This window comes from Pelodiscus sinensis, chromosome 7, assembly GCF_049634645.1.
Source record: "Pelodiscus sinensis isolate JC-2024 chromosome 7, ASM4963464v1, whole genome shotgun sequence".
NCBI classification, from domain to species: Eukaryota; Metazoa; Chordata; order Testudines; family Trionychidae; genus Pelodiscus; species Pelodiscus sinensis.
The window spans coordinates 45543627-45568327 of record NC_134717.1 but is presented as its reverse complement, the minus strand read 5'-3'; the positions used below and the strand labels follow the sequence as shown (position 1 = coordinate 45568327).

General features: G+C 40.2%; 1 protein-coding gene across 7 annotated transcripts; it reads right to left on the bottom strand.

Moving 5' to 3' along the window:
• Positions 1-529: 529 nt before the first annotated feature.
• HNRNPA3 (heterogeneous nuclear ribonucleoprotein A3) lies at positions 530-22083 on the bottom strand. 7 transcript variants are annotated; one of them, XR_012905231.1, is made up of 14 exons: positions 21845-22083; positions 18605-18707; positions 12963-13085; positions 12737-12883; positions 12437-12647; positions 12130-12219; positions 11923-12042; positions 11765-11839; positions 10423-10593; positions 7496-7621; positions 7343-7412; positions 3620-3698; positions 1748-1822; positions 530-847 (listed from the first exon to the last, which is right to left on the bottom strand). XR_012905231.1 is itself a non-coding variant. In XM_014571718.3 (13 exons), coding segments are annotated over exons 2-12 (1221 nt in total). In that variant the 5' UTR covers positions 20735-20867; positions 21845-21999; the 3' UTR covers positions 6879-7250; positions 7343-7359. The 7 variants fall into 7 exon arrangements, 6 of the variants coding, with proteins under 6 accessions (XP_014427204.2, XP_006119522.2, XP_075789826.1 ...); XM_014571718.3 differs by lacking the exons at positions 530-847; positions 1748-1822; positions 3620-3698 and adding exons at positions 6879-7250; positions 20733-20867 and having other exon boundaries at positions 21845-21999; XM_006119460.4 differs by lacking the exons at positions 530-847; positions 1748-1822; positions 3620-3698 and adding exons at positions 6879-7250; positions 20751-20867 and having other exon boundaries at positions 21845-21999.
• Positions 22084-24701: the final 2618 nt, after the last annotated feature.

Here is a 24701-nt window from a genome sequence, read left to right as displayed (position 1 = left end):
TCAATCAATGGAATAAATTTTTGGGGAGGATTTTTAATACGTTATGGTCTTCTGTTAAATCTAAGTTGTCCTGCCTCCCTGAAGTTCAAATATCCTGCCTCATCTCCAATACTAAGAGCTAAGCTCATAGAGCCACAAACCCTCACATGCACAACTCTCCAGTTGAAAAGGATGATTTCAGTACACATGAAAATAGATAGCCTGAAAATTGGCCTTTTCCTCCCAAGATGTGAGTGTGAGTAATATAAGTTACAAGGTGGCAGCAGTTCATGTTTTCCTATTCAACCTTGCCAGTGTAACACAACATCGATATACTATTGTCTCAAATCTCCATGGAAACGCAATTCACCTACTGGTCAACCCCACCAGTTCCAAGTGTTTCACACAATGGACTAGGGAAATAATTCAATAAAGACCACACATTTAACTCCAGTCAAAGAGCATAAGATCGGTTGCTTATACCACACTCATCTGAATAGTTCTAACCCATTGCTCGGGAAGCCTCAAAGATCGCGCGCACGCACACACGCACTGAACCAAGATTTTATTAAAAACTCATGACAATGTACACGTCCTTCTCAAAGAGAAGTAGAAATATTTTAACATTTACATCCATCAACAATACTTTGCTACAGTATTAACATTTATGGATGTTCTTTTCTAACACTTGTTTGATTGAAAGATTTAAAGTTACACTATTACCCTTTATACGCCTTATCTGATAATTTAATTGTAGATTTGTTTGAGTCTTCCACAGAGGATAATTTCAAAGGGTATTTCTTCTACGATGGATAGACTTGCACCTTTGAGTTCTAAAATAGCTTTTTCCTGAGGTAGAGGATTCATCCTGCAGCATCCACAGAAGAGAAAAAATATCAGATGCATTAAAGTTAGCATATCCCAGACTATCTTGGTATCATTAAGTTCAACTGAATTTAAAAATACAAGTGTTAATAAAAGGGACCACAGATTGGTATTTAAAAAGGAATGCTCCAGTGAAGTAACTATACAATGAACTAGAAAAACAATGAATGGTCCTGCAGCACCTTAGAGATTAACAAAAAACATAGATAATACCATGACCTTTAATGGGCACAACCTAAACATTTACAGTGTCTTAAACATATAGCTGAGCTAGTAAGCCAAGATACCGTGACTCTGATGCACGGAAGGATTAGAATCTTTCCCTCCATCCAGTGAAGTACTGGAAACCAGAATTTTTCAAAGTAGTAAAAGATAACCACCAGCTTAATTAATCTGAAGACTTATTTCCAAAATTTCTAGTGGCAAACCAAATTTCAGTCTCACTATATCAAACTGGGCCTCTGCTGGGAAACAAGACAGACCAGATACTCAACATTGATGACAATTAAAAGATAAATAAATACTGAAGTTTTCATACTTCTAAGCATTTAATGGAGTTTCCCATTTAAGTGGCAACAAAGGAATAAATGCCTTGTAACTACCTTTAACAGCAAAGACAGAAAAATAAAATTGATCCTTCATTATAATCTGATTTCAGTAACACTTCACACTCTTGGTACCCAAACGTACTTTACAAAGCAACCAATTAGAAACTGATCTGGCAGTTACTTTGGTCACAAGTATGGCAGCTATTGCTTATTCAGCAGTACACCAAGTAAATTGGTTTGAATATCTGAAGCCTGTAACAGTTTGGCTAAAGAAAATGTCCAGTCAAGAAAACAGGACAATTCTCATTTTTTTAAAGTGCCTTAGTAAGTACTACCTGGAAATTCAGATATTCAGGTGTATCGTGTATCCATTTTCTTTACAGATTTGTTGATCTCCTGGTATGATGAAACTAAAACATAAGCAATGGAAAAACAGTAAGCAGAAGTTAGTTCAATAACTTATTTGTTATTTAGCAATATTAGGAAGCTCATTTCAGACACCTGGATACCTAATTTTACACTTGATAGTAAGAAAAAAAAATCTCCAAAGCATTTAAGTCCACAGAAAGAATGATGTTTTGTAGCTATTTTCTAGAGCCATCCTAATAAGCACCAAGTATATCAATCTATACATCTTCCAACTGAACTAAATACTTTCTAGGAATTTTATATCTGGATACGCTATATGTTCTAAGCACTTCAAAATGCTAGATTAGGCAGGCTGCAGCAACTGATTGTAAATCATGAAAATGTCATTTGTCAAACATGCCATGTTAAATAAGTTTCATTGTAGAAACTCAATACCATTTACTACATGAGGAAATCAATACCATTTATCAAACGAGAGGATGAAAACTAAGACATTTAATACCGATTCACACCAGTATTGTCAAAGGCTGGATTTCTAGGTGCTCACAGGTGGGATTCTTGTACTAATTAAAAACCATAAACAAATACTTAACAGCTAAAACCATTTAAGTGAAATGTTTATTTTTTCCATTTTAGTGTAATTTAAACAGACAATATTGGCTAAGTAGCACAGGAACTATGATTATTCACTGAAAGAAGTATTTGAGGGGTTTTTTTTGGTTTGTTTTACATTAAATACTTTTCAGTCAAGTAAACATGTACTAGATACCAGTGTAAAAAGAGGCTACAATGTAGATTCCCTACCAGGACACCTTCTGGTCTCTAGAGATGAACACAGAAAAACAAGCAAGTGTTCATTGGACGGTTTTTCTGTCCCCACACAAATAAAACCATTCTTTTAAGTCAAAAGCCACTAACGGTGTGTCTAGACTACAGAGTTTTGTTGACAAGTGGCCTTCTGTCACCAAAACTCAGCAGTTTTGTTGACGGCGGCAAACCTCATTCTACGAGGAATAATGTCTTGTCGACAGAGTTCTGTCAATAGAAGGCATTATTGCATCTACACTGTCCTTTGCGTCTATACTCTGTCGACAAAGCAGCTTGCTTTGTCAACTGGATGTAGTCTAGATGCACTTTGTCGACAGTATCTGTCGACAAGAGCCTGTAGTCTAGACGTTCCCTAAGTGATCCATATTTGTTATAGGACATCCTAAAGAAAAAATAAGAGCCAGAAAAATGACTGACCCAACCTATCTTTATACATTGCTAATTACTAATGTGGTTAGGGAGCCTAGACTTTTGTAAAGCAATAGATCATTGTTATTAACAAGGAGAAATGTTTTAATCTGCATTACTGTACAGTCACTACCATGTTGAGGACTTATTTTGATTGGGGCTCAAATGGTTGTTTACAAGTTCTCTTAACAGAAAGCCTGTAGTCCACTGCTCAATCACTGTTCCATGTATTACTAGAATACAAACAGTTGAGAAATTATGTATTTAGAATTGTTTTCACAACAAATATCCTTAATACTACGAAGGAAGGTATGTTTCTTCTAATCCAGTTCACACCACCTGTTTGTTCTTTGCTTATTTAAGGCAGATGTTCGTTTATAACAACACAGTATTCTTCAATTGAGGCTCATGTCTGCAAACAATGTAAAGGGGCCAAAGAAGGTGGCATGAGCTAGTGCATTACCAAATTTATTTTCACCTAGTAAGAAGCTCATTACAAATCTAATAAAAAGGCGGGGGGGGGGGGAGGGGGCGGAATCTAGAAAGGAGTGAGTGAAAGGGTCAGTCATGATCAAATGCTTATCATGCACCTGAATTCTTACCTATTCAGTTAATAAAAGGTTTCTGACGAGGATACGCAAGACATTCCTCACTTTGTCAAGCAGGAGCTTCTCATTCAACCTGCAATGTAAAGATATCACTCTTACCTTGTTTAAAAAAACCCCACTATTCTAATTCATGAAAAAAAATTTAAAGGCAAACCTTACCTATCTCATTGCCCTTCCTTTCAGGTCTAAATGCTAGACCTATTGATTTTGTGTCAACTCAAGTAGCTATCACTCAAGGAGGTTCCAAAAGATGAAGAACTCTTGCTAGACTTTCTTCGATATTTCAGCAGATTTAACTAGCCTTTGGAAAGCTGCTCACTATCAGCACAGTATCTTATGCCTTCACTTCTCTGGAAGTTGAAGCTGCTGTTGCTGCTGCTGCCTTGTCATTCTTTAATTATGCTGACTTGTCCATACTCAATTGGCTGCTGAAGTCCTGTCTTATGAGTCCTTTGATCCATACTTTGCTAAGAAGTACATCCTAGATTCTTAAAGCTGGTTAATCACTGTCTCATAGCTTACACTTTTCCATAATGCACACAACTAACCTACCCCACCCACCTAAGAACAAGTCACTTGCAGACTTCAACTCTTTAAAGTTGCAAATGAGTCTTGTTAATAAACAATCCTGTAACACTTACTATGTTAGTTTAAGGTAGGTACAGAGAGAGGCCTTAAAAAAAAAAAAAAAAAAAAAGAGAACAGTCAACCTCAGCCCATCCTAATTTTCCCTGCAATCAGATGCAAATTTAAGTTTACCCAACTCCTTGTTGGCAAGCATCTGCAAATGCAAGTCAAGGAGTGATTGAAATGTGTGATTGCAGAACTCACCCACAATTTTGCAAGTATCCAGGTAAGATGCCAGATCTGAGGTATTGTTTAAAGTTTGACCCATTCTTTACAAGCTTCTTGAAGGTGATTTAAGTAACTCATTTAAGTACCCTTTCATCAATTCCCATCTCAATGTATGCAATTTTAGTAAAGTCTAGTTTCATGCAGATGCTGAGCTACTGAGTTTTCTTTAAAACTAACCTAGAGAAAAATCATTTTAGAACATTCACAGGAAAAAACTGAAGAAGTAGGAAAAAAAATCCAGTTTGGTGCCTATCAACCGTGACAATGTTCCATGTTTTTTAGTATTCTGAAATTTGAACACACCCTCATAACAATGTTTGGCAACATTGTTTAATATTTTATTGAATTTTATTTCTTCTACAACTCAAATGGTAACTTTTGTTGTTTGATTGATAGGAACTTAAGCCATTTCATAACATCTTTGAAGATGGATTCCTGTGCTGGAATTGCATTTACCACCTTATACTGCACATTTACCACCTTATACTGAAACAGGTGAGAGCAATATGAGCACCACATATTGTCAAATGTCTGGGGTTTTTCTTCTACTGACTGTATCCCTACTCTTCGGGGTTTGTAGGACGCAAAGCACTGCTCTGGCAAGAGTTGAGAGAAAAATCAAATAGGATGACTAGTGCCTGAATGTGGTGTTCAAAGTAAGGCATCAAGTTCTCTAGCTAGGACTATAAACAACAATCTCAGAAATGGAGGACTGGAAGGGATTTTCAGAGGTGATCTACTCCTTCCTGTGCTGAGGCAGGACTAAGTAATCAGACAATCCCCGATAGGTTTGTCCTACTTGTTATTAAAAAGGCCTCGAATGACAGATTTTCCAGAGTATCCAACCTAAATCTCCTGCTGCAAATTAAGCCTATTACTACTTGTCATACACTCTGTGCACATTGAGAAAAACTCATTACCATCCTTTTTGTAAAGACCCTTAATGTTGCTGAAGATTATCAGGTCTCCATGTTTTTTTCCCCAAGACTAAACATGCTAATTTTTTTAAGCCTTTCCTCGTAGGTCAAGTTTTCTAAACCTTTTATTTGTTGCTCTTCTCTTGAGCCTCTCCAATTTATCCACAACTTTATTTAATTGTGGCACCTAGTATTAGAAAATACTCCAGAGCTCAGGCCTTTCTTTCTAACACCAAGTAGAGAGGAACAAGTAAGCCCCCAATCCAATCTTACATGGAAATACTGTTAATACACCTCAGAATATCAACCCCTCCCCCCTTTTGCAAATACACCATAGACGACTGATTTGTGATCTGCTACAACCCCCAGATCCTTTTCAGCATTACCGTCACCCAGTTGTTTTGCTTGAATTGTTTTGCTATACCACCACCATCCAGTGACCTAAATCTGAAATGATATGCATATTCTAATTATGGGCTTCTTTTAATCAAACTCGCCCTGGTATCAAATCTTAGAACTAAAAAGGTGTCCTGTCACTGAAATATGACCAACTTTATTTTCAAATAACCCTGAATCTCTTACTTGAGCTCAATCTTTAGAGGAAAAAAGGACTTTAACTATGACAGTTTGTCCATCATAAGGCTTAATGAATTACCTGAGACTGTCAGGGATTATACCTGTGCTACTCTTTGTTCCAAGTCAGAAGGATGTGTCCAGAAAAAATGCCTAGGGTGTATACAAGGAAGCATATAGCCATTAAATTGTTTACAACATGTAGCTATTCTCTCCTATGATAGCACATTCAAATGAAATAGTTCATGTGTTTCTCTTGGATTGAGGCTGCTCTTTAAAGCATAAGTTCATCTAAAAATATCTAACTTCATATCCTAGGATAATAGACACTTGAGTTTCACCCTTTTGGCCTTTACAAGAATTTGAAAAAGGTAAAATCAAGTCCATCCTCTCTTCACCCAGAACTGGAGCAAGAGACTGCAGGTATACCCTATCTCTCAAATGAGACTGGAGGCAGTTTGAATATGACTTTAGAGTCTTGTTAAAATATTTATCATGCCTTTTTTTCTTGCAGAGCCAGCACTAAGTTATACAGAACTACAAATTAAAAAATATGCACAAACCAAAAAGTAATTTGAAATTTTCATTTGAGCGTAAGCTTAATTCTATCATTCACAACACTAGTTTAAATAACTCAATCCTAGTAATACATCTAAAACAAACTATAATGCAACATTTTCTCGATCTGCATATATATAACTCATGTCAATGGGAGTTACATATACACATTGAGACTAGACCCCTTAAGACTGCAAATCAGGTGTTTCTACATTTACCTTTAAATTAACACAAAATGGTAATTGAGAAATGCATAAATCTTCTCTATTAACAAAAAACACCCTGAACTACATTTCTTTATTTTTGTTAAAGTCTGAACTAAAATGTGGAAAAACTGAACTACACAAATATTGAAAAGTTAAAAATTCCTTAATTGTTTTTTATTCCTGGTACCACTACCACGATTTACAGGGCAATATACCTGATGTAATGAAAAAAAAAAGAAAGACAAAGCTACAACAAATAGAAGACCTCAGGAATGTACATCTAATTGATACTACATTGCATTAATCAATAGCTGCACTTTTGCAAACTGTGGCTATGGCAGTCCTGAACAAGAAGGGTTCTCTGTTTAAGCTGCAGTAACTTTTCTGACTATGGATCATCGCTCCTTCTGTGGCAGATTTTACAGTTCCTCTAATGCATTTGGGACGACTGTCTCAAAGTAACCTGCAGCTTTCCTGACAACTCCTCGCTCTCTCTCTCCTGCTAAGAACTGTAGCCTGTTGAATACAGGATAAGAAAATTATTACTCAGTGAACAGCTGCATATTCATCATCATCATCGTCGTCATCTATACATATAATATACCCACCCTGTTATTGGTTCCATTTAGAATCTTCGGCCACCATAGCCACCACTTCCACCTCCAGATCCATAACCACCTAGGAGTAATACATATATTGACCATTTTTTTTTGCATGTTATTTAAAACAAAAAAAAGAAGTTTGCTCAAAGTTATATTTACCACCATAGGGACTGCCTGAGCTTCTGCCACCAAAACTGCCACCTCCTTTCATGGGTCCATAGTTCGACTGCTGTTGTCCACTGTAGTTGCCAAAATCATTATAGTTTCCACTGCCACCATAATTACCTGAAACAAATTTCATGTTTTTAATCATCCCAAACTCACCATGCAAGGCAGCTTTAAACACAAAAACGTGAGAAACTCCACAGAAATGGAAAACACTCAAAACTGGCACTGTTAATACAGCCTTCAACACAAGTTCTCCCTTCTCCCTCCCAAAGAAAACAAACAGCAGTTTCTCACTTCCCACTAAATCAGATAGGGTATGTCTACACTTCTGTAGAGAGAGGGATGCAAATAAAGACATCCAAACTCGCAAATGAAGCCAGGATTTAAATATCCCATGCTTCATTTCCATATTCGCGTTATGGCGCTATTTCGAAATAACATGCTGTTAAGACGTGGTTATTTCGAGAGAAAACCCTTCTCTCGAAAAAACTGTCTTAATAGCTAGCGTCTGTTATTTCAAAATAGCGCCATAACGTGAATATGCAAATGAAGTGTGGAATATTTAAACCCTGGCTTCATTTGCCATTTTGAATGTCTTCATTTGCATCCCTCGAGAGAGAGGGTGCAAATGTAGACATACCTATAATAGGGTCTTAAACTTTTGCTGAAAATGGTACAATCAAAAAGCAAAGCTTTTTATTTATTTATTTAGAGAGTGCATGCAACGTAGACAAGCCTTTACAATCAAGTTTTACACAGTTTTGGTCTCACGGCTTTCCACAGCCTCACACTAGCTCATGCCAATCCAACTTTCAACACAATTTCAGGGAAAACAACATCAGTTACCTTGCCTGTGACCAAGCGTCCATACCATTATCTCACTCCTATTTCTATTTCCATAAAGGCAGAAAGTCAGTTTTTCTACAGAGGCGTCATGACCAATTAATTACCCAAATTTACAGCTTTCACTTGTAATTCAGGATTTCTTTCTGGACGATCTTATTGTAAGAACCCACAAATACTGCTATATTGGTCACTGAAAAGCACATCTAGAGGATTATCGTATTTGTAGAGCCTGTTAAACAAGCTGAAACTCTTTCAAGCGATTAATAGCTACTAGCTACCCACCAATACTGGGAAAAGAAGTTATCCAGGAAACTGCAGCTCAGTTTTCTCTTTTAAAAAAAAAAAACAAAACAAAACCAAAAAGATTTCTCTTTCAACTTAGGGCCCACTCCTCATTCCGTATCCTAAGAATCCAGTAAAGTACATGGCTAATCAAAACCATCAATGGTTCAGTGCGTGCTTAACTGAAGAGTTTAGTTAGGTCTACATATAAGTGCATGGATTTAACTAAATGTATTTCTTAAACCTCTCTGTTTTAACTATTCTGATGATTTTTGGAAGACAGGGTGCTCTTAAATCAGTGGAAGAATGGCTGAACTAATATCACCAAGTTTAGCTAAATTTCTATTTGGCATTCTTACACTCTGATTTAAAGTGTCTTTGAAAAGAGATCCACTGGTTTTAATCAAATGAAACACCAATTTGTTAATCAGTGAATTAAATCTATTAATCAGTGCAATGCCTGAAAGTAGAAGAGCTCCCAAAACTGTCAACATGACCAAAAAAAAATATTTTCCAATCAAGTCAGATGAACTCATAAGATAACACACATTACAACTGTCTATATGGGTTTATGGAAAGGTTTCCAAATCACTTGAATAGAAGAGGACATGTTTGTTATGCCAATAGAGCCTTAGTTATCTTCAAAAAGAGGCTCACACTTTGACCAGATCTACAAAAACACTCCTCTGCAGCCTGCATTGGGGGCAAGTTGCAGCATACACTGCCATGGGTATATTAATGTGAAGTAAGTAGCTATTATGCTCATATTAACAGGGTTTACACAGAACAAAGTGGTTTAGTGCATATTGCAGCGCACAGCCCCACAGACAATCCCTAAATGGGCTTTGTGGGTATAATTACAGAGTATATTACACTAGGAACATTCTGCCATTGTGAGTTTAGCTTGTACATTTAAATCTGCTTTTTCTGGCATCTCTTATTCCAGATAACAAGGGATGTATGCTATATTCTGCGGAAGCACAGTTTTTCCAATGTACTGATAAGGATGTTAAGAAGCAGGTAACTGACTCATGGTGTAGTTGATACAATCTGCATCAACTACATAATTAGTTGATAAGGGGCCCAGCTGAAGCTCTGCAGTTTAAATGTAGGTGGTGTCAGGCACACAGGCAGGTCCCAGAACCGCACTAGCTGGGACTAAGTAGTCCCAGCTCCCAGACCACTGTGCCTCTCCCCCCCCAAGGTTGAGACACAGCTGGAGCAGGGAGGGAGAAAAAGGGGTTTTTAAGCCGGCTATTATACAACCAAAAATAGTGTCCTCATTGAAAGTTGCATATATAGACAGATGATATTTCAACATTTCATGCATACCCATCCCTTCTTTAAGAATTCATACACAGGGGCTTAATAGCAAAGCAGCCTTTAAATATTAGTATTTCAACTATTAGCAAAAGTGTCTTATGCAGGCTTTGGGGTTCATACCTTGCTGAAATGACAGGCATGCCATGATACATCAAGTTGGGATGGTCTTGGGAATTCTCACCTCCTCACTCAAGGTGTCCACTATCTGATTACCTCTCCCCAAAGTTACAGCCTCCTCCCCTTTTTTTAAATAAGAATTCCAGAGCAATGGAAGACTGTACAATTAAGTATAATTGTAAGGCAAGTTCTTGCTCCCTCTTTACTAGCCTTTAGTTGATTATATTTGGGGCCATATCCTCACCTCATTGTAATTTCTAAAATCATTAGCATATCCTGTAATTTTAGGTTCTATACCTAGCAAATGTAAATTGAGGGAAACATTTTAAAGATCTGCAAATATTGCTTACCGCCACCAAAATTTCCTCCTTCGTTGTAGCCATCATATCCTCCACCACCACCACCACCGCCGCCGCCGCCACCGCCATATCCACCACCTGGGTTTCCGTATCCTGGTCCTCCACCACCACCACCATAACCCCCTCTACTACTGTAACCAGGGCCACCTCCATAGTTTCCACCTTTAATTAAAAAAAAGGGGGGGGGGGAAGAGGAGGAGAGAGATTGTCACTGTACCAAAAAAATCTGGGTATAGACTGATAGCTACAAGAATGATCTTGATGAATTAATAGCTATATAAGTTACCTTAGTTTGTATATCTAAGCAATTAAGTAGCTTATGTTATATTTGCACCAGCACTACCAGGTGTTCTTGCTTAATACATAAGAAAATCATACCAAAAGGATACAACACATTGGGGCTGTGTCTAGACTGGCAAGTTTTTCTGCAAAAGCACCTGCTTTTGCGCAAAAACTTGCCAGCTGTCTACACTGGCCGCTTGATTTTGCGCAAAAGCACTGACGTTCTACTATCCGAAATCAGTGCTTCTTACGCAAATGCTTTGATGTTCCCGTTCAGGCAAAAGCCCTTTTCCGGAAATGTTTTTGCGCAAAAGGGCCAGTGTAGACAGCTAAAAACTGTTTTGCGCAAAAAAGCCCCGATGGCAAAAATGCTTTTTCCCGCAAAAGCGTCCGTGCCAATCTAGATGCTCTTTTCCGTTAAAAGCAGTTGCGGAAAATCATGCCAGTCTAGACGTAGCCATACACACCAATCCCACAAACAGGTTTGGAGAGAAACTTTACACAGACCCAGTGAACTCAATGTGACCACTTCACACATTTTTGGAAGATCAGGCCTAAAAACAGAAATTTGACTATTTCCTGTATTGTACAAGTGGCATTTCTGCTTCTGAAAACATCTTGCTGGTGGGCAACATTCAGAGGTTTTGTCCCGCCATGGGTTTGGATTCTTATCCAAACCCAAATCTGCAAAGATGATAAATTTATGAAATTTTACATATGGACCTCAGATATTAGGACAACTTCCATGTAATCTTGACCCTTGATTTCAGCCAATAGCAAGCATAAGAACAGAAAAAGAATAGCTTTCATTTAACTATTTTCACTCCATATATATTTACATTTAAGTAAATGATAATCAAATACATGTTTAAGGCTCATTTTGCAATTTGTATCAGTTTCATTTTAATTATCTCACCTCCAAGTAAGATGTAATTGTGCTGAAAAAAGGAAGTTATTGAAATCACATTGCCCAAAACCCAAGCTATCATTGCCAAAATTACCTCACTTTCCAAGTCCAAAACTAGTTCTAATCAAGAGACATTATGCTTACCATCGCCAAATCCATTATATCCATCACCACTCCCAAAGCTTCCTCTGCTTCCACCACCGCTACCGCCATAGCCTCCTGAATCAAAGAAAGTTTTTCCATGAACAAGTCTGTTTGAGCTCTCATTTTGATGCTATATGAAAAGGATTCAAATCATCTACCTCTGCCACCAAAGCTTCCTCCTCGGCTGAAGTTTCCTCCACCACCACCACCACCACTACCTCCTCCTCCTCCTCCAAAGCTTCCACGACCCATGAAGTTGCCTGAGCCGCCTCCACGACCTACAAGACATTTTACAGATGTTAAATGAAATGAAAAGAAAACTAAACTATGTACAAATATCCTATTATCCACAACCCCAAACTCACCTCTCTGTGAACTAGCAGTCTGCATTTCTTGCTTAGAAAGTGCTTTTTTCACTTCACAATTATGGCCATTTATAGTATGATATTTCTGAACTAGAAAATAAAACAGTTTTGAAATAGTTTTTACTATTCACTAGAACATGAGCTACCCAAAGCTTTCGAAAAGCATAAATACAGATTAAAAGCTATATGCAATATATTTCCTATAGTGTTTAGTCAACAACTTGCTTACTAATTGCACATCCCATGCATTGATGATGTGTAAAATCAGAATATTGTTTCAATTTCACACATTCTATAAGCTACCTACCGACAATTTTATCAACTGTATCATGATCGTCAAAAGTTACAAAAGCAAATCCTCTTTTCTTTCCACTCTGCCTATCTTCCATGACTTCTATGGTTTCAATCTTGCCATATTTTTCAAAGTAGTCTCTTAAATTATACTCTTCTGTATCTTCTTTAATTCCACCAACAAATATTTTCTTTACTGTTAAGTGTGCTCCAGGCTTTACAGAATCCTAGAAGGCCAGAAGTTACATTTAGTATTCATTACTTCTAAATATAATAAATAAATAAATATACTCAAGTATAAGTTAAATTAGCTTACTTCTCTAGAAACTGCTCTCTTGGGTTCAACCACACGCCCATCAACCTTATGTGGTCGAGCACTCATTGCTGCATCTACCTCTTCTACACAAGAGTAGGTCACAAAGCCAAAACCCCTGGAACGTTTTGTTTGTGGGTCTCGCATCACCTATAAGATCAGATATCACCTTAAATGTAGTAAGTATGCACATAATTTCAGAAACATTTTTTGAATTATGACAACTTACCACACAGTCTGTGAGCGTGCCCCATTTTTCAAAATGTTCTCTTAAGCTATCATCTGTTGTTTCAAAGCTCAGGCCTCCAATGAACAGTTTTCTCAACTGTTCTGGCTCCTTCGGGTCATGGCCCTAAAAAACACACACACAAAAACCCATAAGATATTTCCTCAGTGAACTACAAATACTTATCTGTGTTCTGTAAAGCCAACAAAGTTTTATAAAATAGTAATTCTTCTGTATTTTCAGTTTTTCCAATATACAGCTTTTTATTTAAAAATGCATGTTCACAATAGCTTGGTCCTACCTATAACTATGTAACAAGCATATGACACAGTTTATCTCAATATGACATGTTAATGCTACTAATGTTAATGCTATTTGTTACCGAGACTTGGAAGATTATAAATGAACCACCACTATATACTGGCAGATTTAAAACCAGATTTAAAATAAAGAACCCTGAAGCCAAAAGGCACTATCAAGGAACTGATGACCATAGTCATGTTGGTTTGGCAAAAAAGCATTTTACCCTCAGGTAGGAGAAATTGGGCTCCCAAAAATCACTAGACACATGATAAAGGGGCCCAATTTTCAGAGGATGGGACCCTTCACAATAAGCAACCAAATATATATATATATATATATATATATAAAAAATCACTTTGAAAATCTTAGCCAAAGTTGTAAAAACTTTTACAGCAAGATTTAAATGTCTCCTTTGCCAACATTCAGCCTAACATGGCTAATGGAATTGTTGCTATCCTGTCGAAAGTATAACTGTGCTCCCCTCCCACCTTTAAAAAAAAAACCTGTGGACAACACGTAGTCCAAGAGTGAAACAAAGCTTTGTCTATATGGTAGAGTTGTACTGATTTACCTGAAAGTGTTGTTATAAGAATAGAGTTAAACTGCGAAAAAGCCTGTATGGACATGACAATAGCTCTTAAAATGCTCATCTTTTACAAACCCAAAATGTTGTCCAATATTGATAAAAAATAAATACAAAATTCTAAAGAACACTTAAATTGTGTTCTAACTAGGGATTTGATAGTGTACAGTGTTAACTGTTTACAAAAAATGTTTTAACATCCCTAATTCTAACATTTATGACATTTTTGGAATTAAAATTTAAAAAATTTTGGAAGACGGAATTAACTGTAAAGCTTATTTTGTGTCTTCATTAAAACCTTTTTCTACAAAGCCCCATTGTAAAGCCTTCTGAAACATTAAGTCTAACATTGTATCTGAGGCCAAATTAGTCTGCCACTCCAACCTGCAGTTTAGAGATGGTTAGGTTTTTTTTCCCTCCCAGAAAAATATTTACTTCCCTTTGAATTAAAGAAATATAGATGCTTTGAAAGACAACTTTTTTACAAGTTATTTGTGCAAGAGTGCTTAGCAAACAAAGTCTTATGCCTGAATTTTGTATCACTTCTGGGAACTATTAATTAAGTGGATACCTGACTATAGTGCAAAGACTAATGGCTGAGGAGTCAAAAAGAGCTGGCTCTCACTTTTGGTTGAGAATCTGTGCGCACCGCCAAAAGCAAGCCCCTTATCAGTTTTGTATTTAAACAAACTGATTTAGTTACCATACAGGATACTATGTGATGGTAAGGGAGAGGAGAGGGTTTCAGGAGTCCTGTGTTTGCAAGTGGGAGACATGGTTCATGAACTATTTTTAGTGGCCCAGACTCTGAAAATATTTGAGTACCTTTGCTCCAAATACTTCAATTACATTTGTACTTAAAAAAATTTAAGGGTATACTATGACTAAACTTGCAATTAGTACCTGATTCTAACTGCAATATAATGAAATTAGTAGCTTTATAATTGTACATGACATATGCTAAAGAATATTAACCTACATGATTCTACCTTTACATTAGCCAGCTTTGATTGTGTACACAAACACAATGCTTCCCCTGATGTGCCTGCCTGATTTAGTTTTACTAGACACTGAATTTATAGAGTAACAAGGTCTTGAATATTTCACATTAACGGAGCAAAAAGAAATGGGGAAGAAAAACTAACACTGAACTGCCAGAGAATCTGAGCAGGGTTCCTGTGTTGAAAGGGACCTGCAAACAGAAAAGGTGGACAGACATGGGCCCTTTTCTTCAACGTTAGCAAATGTGTATTTTAAAATATGGAAGAAATCCATGTCTTATCTGTGCTCCAGTCATATTCCTGGAGCACAAGAGTCATTCCTGGGGTGGGGCACACACTGCAGTCTTTCCCTGCGATATCTAGTGCATTTTTTTGCAAAATGATTCATTTCTCCCTTAGGCAGGAGGCATTTTGCTGGGTACTTAAGTTTCCCCACACTAATTTTTTTTGCACAAAAGTTCTTAGGGGGTATGATTTTTTTTTCAGAAAAGCTCTCCAAGAAGATGAACATATTTATCTAGGGAGTTTAAGGATTTCATTCTTTGGAGATGGCTGGCTGGGATTTCCAGGATGTTAGTTTCCAGGGGATGAGATCATCAGTCCCTCACGAGTGCACGAGATAAGACTGTGGTGTTAGTCTCCGCGATCGAGGATTAGGTCGTTTACACTTGTCAGCTACATTCAGCCTGTTCCCTCCCCTCGAGCAGGGGGTTTCTGAGGAGAGGAACCGAGGGGAAGAGCAGCTTCCCCGAAGCCCACGTTGCGGAGCAGGGCGCCATTTCGCGGCGCGGACGCGTCTATGCAGGACGCACATTCATTTCCGGAAGGGGAGGCGGCCAATCTCGCTCCGGCACCGCGCAGACAGCACTCGCCGCAGGCCGCCCGCCCCCCTCCCTGAATTTCAATAAGGCCTCCCCCTCCCTCCCGTCAGCCAAGGCCAGCGGCCACGCTCCCTCCTCCCGGCGCTAACGCAGCAGCGGTAACCTCCATTTTGTGACCGGACACTAGTCGCCGCGTTCACCCTCGCCTCAACATGGAGCCGAGAGGAAAGGGAGATCACGTGATAGCAAAGCGGACTCCAAGACAGCGCGCGCACCGAGAAGGGGAAGAAGGGGGCTGGTTGCAGTCCCCACCGACTTCACGGTGTCTCCGGCTCCGTTCGCCAGCCCAACATTTCCCTAGGTTTGTTATACTAACAGCCACAACAGAGAAGTATGAGGGAGGCGGGAAGTACAAGATACTGCAGGCCGAAGTCTGTCCTTTCCCTTAACAGATTTCTCCAGATCCTAGGCATTCCCACCTACATACGGGAACTGCCAGCAAAACCCTCAGTAGGCCTGCACAGCACTTGTCTGGAGACACTGAAAGCTAGCCACTTAAGTTCCCTTTCAAAAGCACTGCTAAGTGAAACAGCAAATTAAGTTTTAAGAAACAGCTCCAATGTCCATTCCTCCATTCCTTTGTTTCATATTCATAGCACAGCAACTTCTGAGGAACGCTTTTTAGATTAGTGTTTTCCTAGACTTACAGGTGCTGTTTTCACAGCTCCAGATATCAACAACTTTCATCAAGTGTTGGGGAAAGATGTACATATAGTGCCAACACAAGCTTTTATACAATTCCTGTTAGCATATATCAACTGCTCTGCAGGAACCAACCCTACTTAAGAATAAGATAGGACAGCTCAGTCCCCAAGTGTTTAAAGACCAAAAATAAGACTTAACAGTGACAATATTTGGTGAAGACTCTTGTCTAGAAAACTGGCTGCAGATCTGTCTGTTTTTAATCAAGAAAAAAACAACTACAGCCACGATAAATTTAGTAAAAGCCAAAGACTGTGGTTAGTGAAAATGTTTAACATACCTTGCTTAAAAAAAAAAAAAAGAAAAGAAAAAGTCACAGGACAGCATGTTCTCCTACTCCTGAAGCAGTGACCCCCCTAAACAGACTGCTCTGTACTGCAACACTTATCTTGGCACAATAAGGGGAGGGAGGCTGCTGAGCAAGTCTGCCCTCTATTCGTCCCAGTGGAACCTCCTATATCCTGTAGGACTGGGTCCAGCTCTCTTCTCCTCTGGATATTGCCATCTGTTTCACTGAGTGACAGCAAGCACTCAGGTTTGGCCTGGTCACTTAATCACAGTACCACTATAACCCTGTGCCCATGTTGCAAAGCCTAAAATGGGGATCCAGACCCAATCTCAAAGGAGCCACCACTGAGGAGTTCAGCAAGCTCAGACATTCCCCACCTTCAGGGCCTCCCCTTTTCACCAGACTGGCAGGACAACTCACCTAGGGCCTTTCTACATAGAAGTCAGAGAAATCTCATACACACAAAAAGGAGATGTTTACCTCTCCAAACCAAATGCTATGAATGACCCACTTCCACACTGACTTGATTAGCTTCATTAACACAAGCAACTTCTTCCTTTATATCAGTGGTGAGGGTCCTAGGCTAGTAGATTTTGTGTGCTCCAGCCAAGCTAATGTGGTGAGGAACAGGTGGGCTGGAGCACCAGCATGGGTTCTCCAATGCTGTGGGGGAGCCCTGAGCCTTGGGGGCTGGATCCAGGCAAGCCTTAGGTTCCCCACTCCTGTTTTATATATACATACCATCTTCTGTAATTTCCCCTTCAATTCATCTGATTAAATGGGTTTTACTTAAGAAAGCGTATGCCCTAAGAAGTCTGGTAGTCTAAGGTGCCACAGGACTCCTCATTTTTGCAGATCCAGACTAACATGGCTATGCCTCTGAGAGAAGTCACAATCTCCCTAACATTTTCATCACGAAACCTGCAGCACTAAAGTGACCATAAGACTCATTCCATCCTTGTAGGTTGGGAGTGAGCTACTGATATTACATTCTATCTGTACTCCAATAAGGCTGATACAAAAAATAATTATGGGATTGTTTCCCACAGGTTCAGTGGCCACTTTAGTACAAAATATCCTTTATTCCCATTTTGTACTATGTTTACTTTAATAAATACATTTTAACATCCTTAGCATTAATTGGAATATTGTCCATAAGACATAGAAAGTAACTGCTCAACTCTACTGAAGCACTGGTGAGGCTTCAGCTGGAGTACTGGGTCAGATTTTGGTGCCACACTTTAAGCAAGATGGAGATAAATTGGAGTGAGTCTAAAGGAAAGGAACAGAAGTGATAAAGGTTTTATAATCTGATAGGTCAGGTTTTTTAAACTGGGCATGTTTAGTCCAGAGAGAAGACTGATATATCTGATAAAGATGTTACATTTACCAGGGATAGTCTCACATCCAGAAGTAAGGAATTGGGTGTTCATTTTAGTTACGGATATACGGTCTTCCTTCTTTCTGAGAACAATAGAAGGAATTCTGAATAAGATCAAGAATTCATTAGTTTACTACTGATGCTCCTGAGATCATAAGCAATAAGGTAGAGAATGCCTCAATTGTGAAAGTTAGCAACTTTGAGGACATTTATAAGAACTTTGTAACAACAGAAAAAAAGGGAGGTTTTACCTCATGTTCTGAGAGTCTGTCCTATGGAAGTAAAACTATACATAACATTTTAGCAACAAATTTGCTGCTAAAATATTATGTTTCTCTTTATAATGCAAGGGATGGGAGGGTCTGACCAAGTTGTTAATAGAATCCAGTAGGCATGAATGATACAGTGTAGTGAACTATTATATACCTGGCATAGAAACAGACAACACCCTTCATCCACCCATATAGGAGAAACAGAACAAACTTAAGAATAAAGGAAACGCTACCTGTGAAGACCTTCTTCCTTTCCTCTTGTAGTCTTCAATATCTCTCTCCTCTTTCATGGAGGACATTTTGGAAGGATGTGCTAACTCAGTTGCTCCTTTTAGCCTATATAACAAGCAGTATGAATCAGTATTTACATTTGTGGGTCTTCTTCCCCATATGTAAAGCAGCATAGGCAGGTAAAAGCAAGTAGCTTTACTAAGGATGGAGGGAGGGGATGTCAGTGTGGTAAAACTCAATCTGTTCTATTGTTTTTTATACAGCAAATAGATGGAAACTTAGAGGGAAACTGCTGCAGCAGGGTTCAATTCTAATTGTTAGAGTTAGGAAAATGAAGTCTGAAAAGTGTTTTGCAGTTGTTTTAAGACATCATGAAATCTGGTTGCTATTGTACAGCTATCATATTCAACAGCCATCTTACTGTATAAAATATTCCTGGTCTTGGATTGTGTTCCTGATAGCCTTCAAAGCTTCCAATGTTTAACAAATTTTAACAACAGAATTTCCCTACTTTTATCTGGAATATTCCCTTGTGTTCTACTCACCGAGCAAGAATCCTACAAGAGAGGAGCACTGTAACATGGGGAGAAAAAACCATTGCTGTGTTAGTCTATAACTGAAAACTTTAAACACAATCAATGGTCTCTAAGGTGCTGCAGGACTAACAAAAACCGCAGATGGTATCATGAGCTTTTGTGGGCACACACTTCTTCAGATGAATGGAGTTTAAGTAAGGTAGGTGGTCAACATGACAATCCAAGATTGAAAAAAGTGCCTGGAGTTGTGCTAGATCCAGTCTTTCACTTATAGTAAAGGACAGCAATGTCTGCACTACTCCTTGGTTATGTCAGTTAACACTGAAGTTTAGGCCCTCAATTTACAATTTTGAATACCGGACACCACCACACATATTTAGTAAACATATAAACTTTCTAGTCACCATAGGTAGCTTACAATACAATCTACTGAACAAAATATTCTGGTAATTATTGTTTTAGGTTTAATTCTAACATATAATTGCTATAGATCTCTGAATAAGTTAATACAGTCTGGTAAATCAGGAGCAATTCTATGTTTATTCCCATAGCAGTATTTGAAAAATGTAATTAGTAGAAATATTAGCTGTTTAGGTAGGCAGCCTACATATTTAAAGCATGTGATAGTCAAAACTTTTATCATTATAGAATAAAAATTAATGCTCACCTAAACTCTGTTATCATTTAAACTCAAAGTTACCAGATTGTAATAAAACTTAAAGGCTGTGATTTAACACAATCCATCCTGTTTAGAAGCATAAATGCTTCTATAAAAGTACCATCAGTACTTCTCTAGTATCCTCAGGCAATGTCTACCTCAATTCTAAGTTTGGTGCAGTCTGATCCATGTCACGTCATTGGTAAAAGTTACTAAATTCTCTCAAGATTTGCCAGAGCAAATAGGAGCCTATTCGATATATACCACATAAGCAAGGAACTGAGTAGCTGGAGGAGGTGGGTGGTGAAATCAGGATTTGAAGACAGTCAGGGGCTGCCAAAAGGGAGCCTTGGTAGGTTTTGATGCACACTAGCACAGGCCCAAGGGAAGTTGTTAGGGGTGTGGGAGGCCACCCATTCTGTTCTCCCTCTATTGTACCTTTTTACGGTTCTAATTCTTCTCACTTTCATATCAGGAGCTGTTATCACTACTACAAGGCTCTATGTTGGCCAGCACTAGACTTCTTAGAGGTCAATTAAATGCATGAGGCATCAATTGAGATGCAGGCCTGATGGTTTTGCAATATGCAGAAGTGACAACATTTGGCAGTGCCATCTGCAGTGCATTTCACAGAAAGTTAGGGCATTACATTTAAACATGATTGTAATTAAAGCAATTATATCTGAAGATTTTAAGAGTTTATGAAATGTGGGCTAGAAACAATGTAAATGGTTTACGCTGTTGCAGACAACCATTCCCAACGTAAGTAACATTATCTCTTGTGAAGAGCAAGAAAATATTAATGTGATTAGGCATACCACAGATTTTCAAGCTATATTAATCACAATCCACATTATTACGTGTTAGTTGGGCAGTTCCCCTGCCATTTGCCAACTGTGCACCGACATTCCTCAAGCAACTAAAACAACTGCTTACATGGAAAGTTATTCTGACCTGTTCTGCTACTGTCTCGAGTTTCCTCTCTGCCTCTAATGTAGTAGCAGTTACTAATGGAGGCAGTCAGGTTCTCCCTTTCTTCTAGTTGCTTTTACAAGCTTCAGCCATGGACACCTGAGAAATGCAGTGGTGGAATCTTGCTGTGAGTTTCTACTGAGCAGGGATGCCCATATCCCTCCCCAATAGATTGCAGAGAACGGAACAACTGTGTACTAGTTTGCTCCCAGAGATAGGACTTCATAGTGCGATTTGCTTTGTATCTTGATATTCAGTGTGGAGCAGATCCAAAGCCGACTGCAGTCAGTGAGTCCCACTGAACTTCAATGGGCTTTGGATCAAATTTAATACAAGACTCTTTAGTCTCTCTTGGGACAGTGGGGATTTTGCTGGTGGGGGTAAATGTCCCTCTAAGAAGGCATTTTCCGGCTGTCTCTAAGGGGAGGGAGGAGGAATTAGAGAACAGCATTTTGAAGCTGTATCTCTTCGCGGTTGGGGGTGTACTTCAAGCTTACCGGCCGTTCCAGCCTCCGTGGGGTGCCGACTGGAGGCCGCTTGGCGATGCTGGGAGAAGGGGTGTTGCTGGAGATTACGTACGCCTTCCCCTTGGGTGCGTGTATTGCGGATTGTACTGGGTGCTCACCCCTCCCCCTGACGGAGGGAACATTACGAGCACTGCTGTTTCCCGGCCAGACCCACGGTGCCAGCACCCCCTCCCGCTCCACCAGGACTAGAAGACTCAGGGCGGCAAAATGGCGGCCAAAGCCGCGTTGCTCCAGCAGCAGGAACATGGAGGCCCCCTCTCCCCCCCGGGGCAGTGCGCCATTTCGCAGCGTCGAAGCGGCTGAGGTGCGGAGAGAAAGGGGCCTGAAGGCGGCAGCTCTTCGGGTGAGCTGGGGGAGGGAGACCGTTTTGCCGCCCCGTCCCCGCGCCAGCCAGACACACCCAGTTGCCTGCGCTCCCGTCCCGCATCCCCCCCGCGGGGAGCCCGGGCAGGATCGCGGCGGCAGGCGGCTTCCCGACCCTTCCCTCGCCTCTGGCCAGACAGCAGCCCCGCTCCCTCCACGCGGCGCTAACGCGGTGGCGGCGATTACCTCCATTTTGTGACCAGACTTGTTTCCTTCAGTTTCAAATTCAATATGGAGCCGAGGGCAGGCGGGGGAAGAGAAGGAGGAGTCACGTGAGAAAAGGGGAGGCGGGCTCGAGACAGCTCGTGCGCACGCTCATTAACAGAGCGCTCGGAAGAGCTTTCGCGCGCAGCGGCGGGGCCGCCTCCTGTCTCTCCCGCCAGGAGGCTACCGCGGGGGAGGCCGCTCATTCCGAGCCCCGGAAGCGGGAGGGGGCGAGCTGCGAACAAGCGCGCTGTAGGAAATAGCCACGCGGGAGGGGGCGAAAGTTCCCTGTTCTGAAGGCGCGTGGCAGGCTCCGTCATGCACCATCCCCCGACTCCGCTACCTACGTAGGATTGTATGTGGCGGCCCAAGCCCCTTACTGCAGGGACTATCCCTGCAAGAGCCTGGGAGCAGCCTAGGGCGCCTGAGTTGCACATGCGAGACTCTGTCACCAGTCACCCCTAAGTCCGTATACGCAAAAATGAAAGCGTCCCCGATGGAAGGACGATACCGACTGACTAGGAACTGTGCCCTATTTCTGCCCTGCGAGCCTGCACCCTCCAAGCGTCCCAGTCTCTTCCTGCGCTTCCACAGTCCAAGGACCTCCCTCCTCATCTCTTCCAATGGTCACTTGCTCAACACAGCCTTTTCTTCCTGCCAGCTCTGGCAGCGTAGAGGAGCAGCCATCTTCCCGCACAGCAAACTGCATTCCCGTAGGAACGAATGAGGGTGACCCATCTCGAAGGGTAGCCATACGTTCACCCTCAAAAATCCTACAGAATTTACATCGGAAGAATGTGGGCTCACTTCCATCAAGCAAAATAAAAAAAGAATAGACCCAGTTTTGAGGAAGGGGGCAAATATACAGAACGTAGCCAGTATACTACAGCATTAAACAATATATCACCTCGAACACTGACTTATCAAAGTTAGGGTACAGCTACACAGCAGCATTATTTTGGAATAGCTGGCATTATTCTGAAATAATGTAGCTTGCATCTACATTACTAGCCTTTATTTCAAAATAATGTTGAGCTGTAACCCTCATTTCATGAGGAGTAAGGGAGGTTGAAGGAAGAGTGTTCTTCCTTTGACTTTCTGCTGTGTAGACATCACTAAAAGCTAAATTAACATATTTCAATTTAAGTTATGTAATTGATGTCCAGACAAAAGACAGACAGTATTGCCCTCTCAAGAGATTGAAAGTCATGAGACAAACCCCTAAAGAGAAAAAAGATTGTCCCAGAAAAATCTGGGGTTTTTAAATCAGTTACCCCCTCCCCCTTATTTGCCTACAGTGTCTGTTAACATACGGTTAAAAAGTAATGCACAGAAAATGCAATCTTCTCTCTGGCTGCTCAGATGGAAGTTCTTACTCTTTCTTCACCCTGAGATAAGAGAGCTACTCTCTTCACCAAACAGCAACATTTGTATTTTCCACCTGTGACCCAGCAGCAACACCAGGTCTCTGAATTCACTCAACTGCCCTTAGAGTGCTCCTCTCCCTACCTGAAGGCAGGGCAAGTGTCTGTAGTATTCTCAGCCCTAGGGCACTCAAACACAATTTTGCCAGCATGCTATTGCCCAGTCCTGAAAAAAGTCACAAACTCAGAGAAACTTCTCATGTCACAGCAGAGGGCTCCCTGAAGATGCCAAAATGCCATAAGCATGATCAGTTTGCCAGGGTTGGCATGACTACTGTCTCCAGGTTACTCAGAGAGCCCCCCCCCCTCCTTTATCACCATTATTGTAGACTTCAGGTAGTACCATTCTTTGCCCCATCACTTTCCTCTGCACTCTTCCAGACCCACCTTCCCATGCAACCTGTAGATCCACCTGTTCCTCTACCTTATTCACCTTTCACCATGCTGCTCCTCCAGGTACTTATGGCTTGTTTAGCTCCCTAAACCATGGAATAGCAGCCATTTTGCCTGTGGGGATGACTTCAGTCTTACTGAAAACAGTTGGAGATGGCATCCAAACCAAGAGCAGGCTCACTACCACATGCAAAGGGACTGTAGGGACATGGTGGTCATCTAGGTGACTGCTGCCCCATTGATAGTAATAGGAGTTGCTGGATAAGGGATATCTGAATAAGGGAATACTGATACATTGGCACTTATCAACATGTTTTCATAAGAAATGTTAACTACCACAAAATCACTGCAGTTCTCATAAGAGACAGCAGTACTGGAAAAGCCTTGCTTCTGGTCTCAAAATGGTAAATTTTCAGAAGTCTATATTGCAAAAGTAAGTTTAGGTTATACCAAAACTAAGCCATGCAAAAATCACCCCTGAAAAATCTTGACCATGTTTGTTCACAGTTCAGTGCTATTCAACTGGCTATATTGTAAATAAATTTCATTTGCCAGAATTATTAAGTACCTACACTTTAACAGTCAAGTCATTTTAAGATGTCTCAAATTAAGCAATCTGCAGTCACTTCTGAAAGTTTTAACAATAGCATTTTAACAAGCAACATCACTATTAAAGTCTGCTTTCTCTTGACTTTGCTATTATACAAACGTGTAGGGCTGTGGTTCTCAAACTGTAGGTCCTGACCCCCCCGGGGGGTCATGAGCAACTTAGAGGGAGGTCACAGTATCACAAAGTTTGAGAACCCCTGGTGTAGGGGATTAACAAACTTTCAAGTAATTCAGTAAGTGTGACTGGGAAGTACTTAATCAGTTTGTTACATCTAGCATTAGAAGAAGGATACAAACTGAATAATAAGTATAGGTAGGCAATTCTTTCAGTCTCTCTAGAGAAGAGCATTAGAATAAGCATAATCCCACCCAAATAAGACCCTATTCAACCTGTAAAAGTCTTCCTCCTTTCT